The sequence below is a fragment of the Salmo salar genome, chromosome ssa02, assembly GCF_905237065.1.
Source record: "Salmo salar chromosome ssa02, Ssal_v3.1, whole genome shotgun sequence".
NCBI classification, from domain to species: Eukaryota; Metazoa; Chordata; class Actinopteri; order Salmoniformes; family Salmonidae; genus Salmo; species Salmo salar.
Window position 1 is genome coordinate 23,567,761 of NC_059443.1, and position 6,569 is coordinate 23,574,329.

Sequence of the window (6,569 nt, forward strand, 5' to 3'; positions counted from 1 at the left end):
ACGCGCCACGGGATTACACTGGCTGTTACGTAGGTGGGACGATTTGGTGCCACCTACCCTAGAGAGGTTAAGTATGTACAACTGATTGATTTACTTATGTGTAACTTCATTATAGGCTCCATTCTTTACAAAAAGTTTCTTTAATAGGAAATAATTCTACGCGCTCTATTGGGAAAAGATGATGGTGAAACACGACGGCTCTAACAACCTTTCCTCCAGCTCAAATCTACTGGAGGGGAAGCTAGAGTGGACTAAAGGTCACATTGATATTCCACTTATTGAGTCAACGACAACTCAAGAGCAACAGGATAGAGCAGTGTTTCCTGAACTCGGTCCTCGGGACACCAAGGGGTGCATGTTTTGGTTATTGCCCTAACACTGCACAGCTGATTCACATTATCAAAGCTTGACAATTAGCAGATTATTTGTGTAAGATGTGTATTGCTAGGGCAAAAAACAAAACATGCACCCTTTGGGGTCCTTAGGACCTAGTTTAGGACCTAGTTTTGGAAATCTTGGGATAGAGAGAAAAGTCCTTAATAGATGGCAGAGGTGTGGGAGGTGTCTCCAGACTCAGACCACATGGAGCTCCTCCGTCTGGCAGTCTGCAGCCTGACTCCACTCTTCAGCTTGCAGTCCCGGGATTTCAGCTTGTCCAGCAGGTGGCGCCGGAACTTCACCCCCACGAAGGCGTAGAGCACGGGGTTGAGGCTGCAGTGCAGGTAGCCCAGAGAGGAGGTGGTCGTCAGGGAGATGTCCAGGGCTTTATGGCTCCCGCAGGTGTCCACCAGGGTGTTGTTGGAGTAGAGGGTGTCCACCATGAGGGTGATGTTGTAGGGCGTCCAGCAGAGGAAGAAGACCAGCACCAGGGCCAGGATGACCCGGACGGCCCTCTGCTTCTGGAGGCTCTGGGAGCCGCGTTGCAGCTGCAGCAGGATGCAGGAGTAGCAGAAGAGTAGCACTGCAGATGGGAGGAGGAAGCCCACCGTGTGGTAGAGCAGGCGGGAGGCCAGGCGCCAGTCAAACCCAGACTGGGAGAGGGACGGGTAGTTGTGGACACACTCCACTTTGTCTCGTCTGGCGTCCCTCACAGACTACAGGAAGTGCCAGTCGGGGATGGAGCGGAGGAGTGAGAGGAGCCACACAGACATGCAGCTGGCCTGCACCATCCAGGGCTTCCTGCGAGAGTACATCTGGACCGCGTGGACCACGGACAGGTAGCGGTCCAGACTGATGCAGGCCAGCAGGAAGATGCCACAGTAAAAGTTGATCTGAGGAGAGTTAGAGAAAATCAGACTGTTATAAAACTGCTACAAAGTTGACAAAGAGTAAGTTTGTAATTGGGTAAAACATATTGACGACAATTGTATTCCATTCGCTATTGTATTCCTCAGAAATGTAAACTAAACCCAACAGTTTATTTATTTAATGTGTATAGTCCTTACTGTGAACATGGCTCCAGTGATCTTGCAGAGGGGGGTCCCGAAGCTCCATTCCCCAGCGGCCTGAACAGCCCAGAGGGGCAGCGTAAGCAGCAGCAGAGTGTCGGCCATGCCCAGGTGCAGGATGAAGGTGTCTGTCACGCTCCAGCTCCGTCTCCTCTGTACCAGAACCAAAAGTACCAGCCCATTGCCCAGCAGCCCAAGAACCAGTGTCAGGGAGTAGAATATGGGGAGGAACACAGCGTCAAAACGCATGCCCTCCATGCTGCACACACCAGCAGTAGAACAGCACATGTCACTGTAGGTCTCATTATAATCCCCATCATAATCACCAGAGAGGTCAACTTCGGTAAATGTTAACTTTTCACCGCCGGCCATGAGGGAATCCTGTAAGTGAAACAGAACTAATTGTCTTTGACATTTAAGCATAATAATGCATCACAGTGTGTGAGTAAAATGCAATGGCAAAAAAAGTGGAAAATGTAGTGTTTTTCACCTGTATGATTTCTATGTGTGATATATGTGGCTATTTTACATTTTGAATGGTTGATTTTCAGATGACGGATTGTAATTCAGATGATGATATCCTTATGCCAATTGATCATACAGACTGCTCTATTGTGCACCCAAGGGGGCGCTGTCTACTCACTGACACAGAGGTAATAGAGCTCACCAGTTTGTAGTCCTAAAGACCTGAAAGGAGTTGGTGTCGTTCAGCCATTCCTATAGACTACCACAGTATGATGTTTTGATAACTGTGTAAATCTCTCTAGGACAAGGTGACTGTTACGCTAGGGTAAGCCTAAGCGAAACACAGCCCTTATTTTAAGGGTTTCTAAAATTCCCTATGGGAAAAATGTATGGTTTAAAAACTATTGGAATCATTTCCCTGTTTGACCGCTAGGTTTTATGGGTATTATGACACCTCCACTGTGGGGCTCTATTGGGGAAATGAATGGAGAAAGAATGGGGTTTAGGGATAAACGCTGAAAATTAGGTCTGAGGTTAACACAGGCTTAGGAGATTTTATATGTTTTGCTCTCTGTGATAATATCAGGCAGTTAACATGACCTTTATGAATTATGAAGCCAAAACAACAGCTATGCGGGTGTCGGTTATGTCTGGTTAACTCTTGATCTGATAGAATCTAGGTCTTACAGTGAATTTACACATAACACAATCATTTGGATAACCATGCTAGCTTCGCCCCTCATGTTGGTGCTAGCAAGCAGGCTAGGTAGTGCTACAGTGAGGGAAAAAAGTATTTGATCCCCTGCTGATGTTGTACGTTTGCCCACTGACAAAGAAATGATCAGTCTATAATTTTAATGGTAGGTTTATTTGAACAGTGAGAGACAGAATAACAACAAAAAAATCCAGAAAAATGCATGTCAAAAATGTTATAAATTGATTTGCATTTTAATGAAGGAAATAAGTATTTGACCCCCTGTTGATTTTGTACGTTTGCCCACTGACAAAGAAATGATCAGTCTATAATTTTAATGGTAGGTTTATTTGAACAGTGAGAGACAGAATAACAACAACAAAAAATCCAGAAAAATGCATGTCAAAAATGTTAGAAATTGATTTGCATTTTAATGAGGGAAATAAGTATTTGACCCCCTATCAATCAGAAAGATTTCTGGCTCCCAGGTGTCTTTTATACAGGTAACGAGCTGAGATTAGGAGCACACTCTTAAAGGGAGTGCTCCTAATCTCAGTTTGTTACCTGTATAAAAGACACCTGTCCACAGAAGCAATCAATCAATCAGATTCCAAACTCTCCACCATGGCCAAGACCAAAGAGCTCTCCAAGGATGTCAGGGACAAGATTGTAGACCTACACAAGGCTGGAATGGGCTACAAGACCATTGCCAAGCAGCTTGGTGAGAAGGTGACAACAGTTGGTGAGATTATTTCCAAATGGAAGAAACACAAAAGAACTGTCAATCTTCCTCGGCCTGGGGCTCCATGCAAGATCTCACCTCGTGGAGTTGCAATGATCATGAGAACGGTGAGGAATCAGCCCAGAACTACACAGGAGGATCTTGTCAATGATCTCAAGGCAGCTGGGACCATAGTCACCAAGAAAACAATTGGTAACACACTACGCCATGAAGGACTGAAATCCTGCAGCGCCCGCAAGGTCCCACTGCTCAAGAAAGCACATATACATGCCCGTCTGAAGTTTGCCAATGAACATCTGAATGATTCAGAGGACAACTGGGTGAAAGTGTTGTGGTCAGATGAGACCAAAATGGAGCTCTTTGGCATCAACTCAACTCGCCGTGTTTGGAGGAGGAGGAATGCTGCCTATGACCCCAAGAACACCATCCCCACCGTCAAACATGGAGGTGGAAACATTATGCTTTGGGGGTGTTTTTCTGCTAAGGGGACAGGACAACTTCACCGCATCAAAGGGACGATGGACAGGGCCATGTATCGTCAAATCTTGGGTGAGAACCACTTTCCCTCAGCCGGGGCATTGAAAATGGGTCGTGGATGGGTATTCCAGCATGACAATGACCCAAAACACACGGCCAAGGCAACAAAGGAGTGGCTCAAGAAGAAGTACATTAAGGTCCTGGAGTGGCCTAGCCAGTCTCCAGACCTTAATCCCATAGAAAATCTGTGTAGGGAGCTGAAGGTTCGAGTTGCCAAACGTCAGCCTCGAAACCTTAATGACTTGGGGAAGATCTGCAAAGAGGAGTGGGACAAAATCTCTCCTGAGATGTGTGCAAACCTGGTGGCCAACTACAAGAAACGTCTGACCTCTGTGATTGCCAACAAGGGTTTTGCCACCAATACTAAGTCATGTTTTGCAGAGGGGTCAAATACTTATTTCCCTCATTAAAATGCAAATCATTTTATAACATTTCTGACATGCATTGTTCTGGATTTTTAAGTTGTTATTCTGTCTCACTGTTCAAATAAACCTACCATTAAAATTATAGACTGATCATTTCTTTGTCAGTGGGCAAACGTACAAAATCAGCAGGGGATCAAATACTTTTTTCCCTTACTGTAGGTATCAACAGCTGTCACAGTGCATTTCCACATAACACGATGGGGGTGGTGAAACAATACAGACCCATTCATTTTCGATGAAGGGAAGTTAAGTGGGTGTTGTAACCATTTGGCGAGCATGGATGAGGGAGGATGAACAGGACGGGACCAAAGTTGGGGAAAGCTGCCCACTTTGCTTCTCTTCCATTGGATATGAATGGCTTTCTGTAGTTTCATTGCCCAAATTGTCTTCAGTTACGAGGCACTGTTAGACACTAAAAGATACAATAGGCTGATTCCTGGACAAACTAACACCCTTTCTGCAAGCAAAATCACACGAAACCTCGACTGTCACTTTGTGTGAGGTTTTTTTATGTCTTAGTTTTCAACCAGGCGCCCATGTGTACTGTATGTTGAACTGTGACATATTAACCCTGTCAGTCCAGAGACCCCAGCAAAAATGGGCTTTTCATTTATCTACAGCCCTTATATTTTGCCTCACAATAAAGTGTTTTTAGCATTTTCTTTTCAGGACAACCAGGGCTACAAGTACAACACAAAACAACTGGACATAACCAGTTGCACTCATTAGTTTTATTGACACATTTTTATTTTAAAAAAATCTAAGTATAGAAATGTTTGCTCACTGGGAAATGAATATCTAACTAGTCAGTGACAACTGTTTGGAGTTTGTGACAGCAACTATGTGAGCTTATTACAGTATCTATGTAGAGTAACCCCTTACCTTCTAACAACTCTTGTGTAGCTTGTGAGAATCATAGAGCAAAACATGTTACATGTGCATGTTCGTGAGAGTCTCGGCTTTTCAAAGATAACTTTTAATAGTTTGTAGTTCAAGCCATTCGGACTCAACATTTTTGTAAAAAGACTCAGCCCCGGGCCCCTTAAAGGATCCACCCTTGTCTCACAAACACCACTCAGCCCTCGTTAATCACACAGACTAATGGTTGGTATCTATAGACAAATCCAATGGTACAACCCAGAAGACTTTAGCTCTGTTTAAAAGGGGTTAGAAGTCCAAAACATACTAGGAGAAGGAAGGAGAATATAGGCCGTTTGCTCCCCAATAATGCAACTGTGAGTCAAAATATTGGTGCGTTATTGTGGAACATGTGAACATCTTAACAAAATGTGTGGGTACTGTCTTTCTTTTCACACATATTTTATATACCCGGGACTGCAACTGTGAAATATGTTAGATGAGATGTGGGGACACTACCTGAAACCCTATCTGAGTTTTAGTTCCTCTCAACAGGTTTCAAATGTCAATAATGTAGGGCTTTCCTTATCAGAAGATCATCTGTCGAGATTCTGTCATTTTAGACAATTTAATTAGACTATTTCAAAGACTGTTCACACCTACACTTAATGTAAAGGTGCTTTTCTTAGGTCTGACTCAAATTTAGGACATTTTTGCAGCACATGTAACAAATTAAAAGCCTCTTATTATTATCAATTTGCTTTGTGAAAAGGTATGTAAAATTGCTTATAATGCCATTAATACTCCCAACTGTTATTTAAAAAACAAAAATAGACAAATAAAATAAGTGTACCTATTTGTACAAATTCAATGTTGTTATTCAATATGATAGTGATTATTCTGTATATGCAGTTGAAATATGTGTATATAGGGACACTTACCATGCCTTTGAATGGTATTGATGCAGTCTGTCAATCAGTTTCCACAGAGATGATGGGCTGGCGCTGTTGTGAGCATGATGTCAAACAGAACTGCTATTTTCAATGAATGGGGAGGAACCAGTAGAGAGGAAATAAGTTTAAAGGCATTCATATTTAATCATATGTAATACTTCTACAGACCCAATGTTGATCACAGATTTTTTTATTTTATTTAACTAGGCAAATCAGTTAAGAACAAATTCTTATTTACAATGACAGCCTACTGGGGAACAGTGGGTTAACTGCCTTGTTCGGGGGCAGAACGACAGATTTTTACCTTGTCAGCTCAGGGATTTAATCCAGCAACCTTTTGGTTACCAAGGCTCTAACCACTAGGCTACCCAGTGGTCAGATGTATTTATTATATTCCATATACCTTGTTTTCCTGTAATTTTTAATAAATGTGTTATTACCTAATAA

General features: G+C 43.1%; 1 protein-coding gene across 1 annotated transcript; it reads right to left on the reverse strand.

Annotated features, from left to right (window-relative positions):
• Positions 1-812: 812 nt before the first annotated feature.
• LOC106578934 (C-X-C chemokine receptor type 3) lies at positions 813-6,189 on the reverse strand. The gene is made up of 3 exons (XM_014158215.2): positions 6,111-6,189; positions 1,446-1,829; positions 813-1,271 (listed from the first exon to the last, which is right to left on the reverse strand). The coding sequence occupies exons 1-3, from the start codon at positions 6,111-6,113 to the stop codon at positions 1,095-1,097; spliced, it is 564 nt and encodes a 187-aa protein (XP_014013690.2). The 5' UTR covers positions 6,114-6,189; the 3' UTR covers positions 813-1,094.
• Positions 6,190-6,569: the final 380 nt, after the last annotated feature.

Bases quoted from the DNA above. Each gene is read 5' to 3' on its own strand.
- LOC106578934 (XM_014158215.2), bottom strand. The intron at 1,272-1,445 runs GTAAGGACTATA...AACTCTCCTCAG, and splicing joins TCACTGGAGCCATGTTCACA to ATCAACTTTTACTGTGGCAT.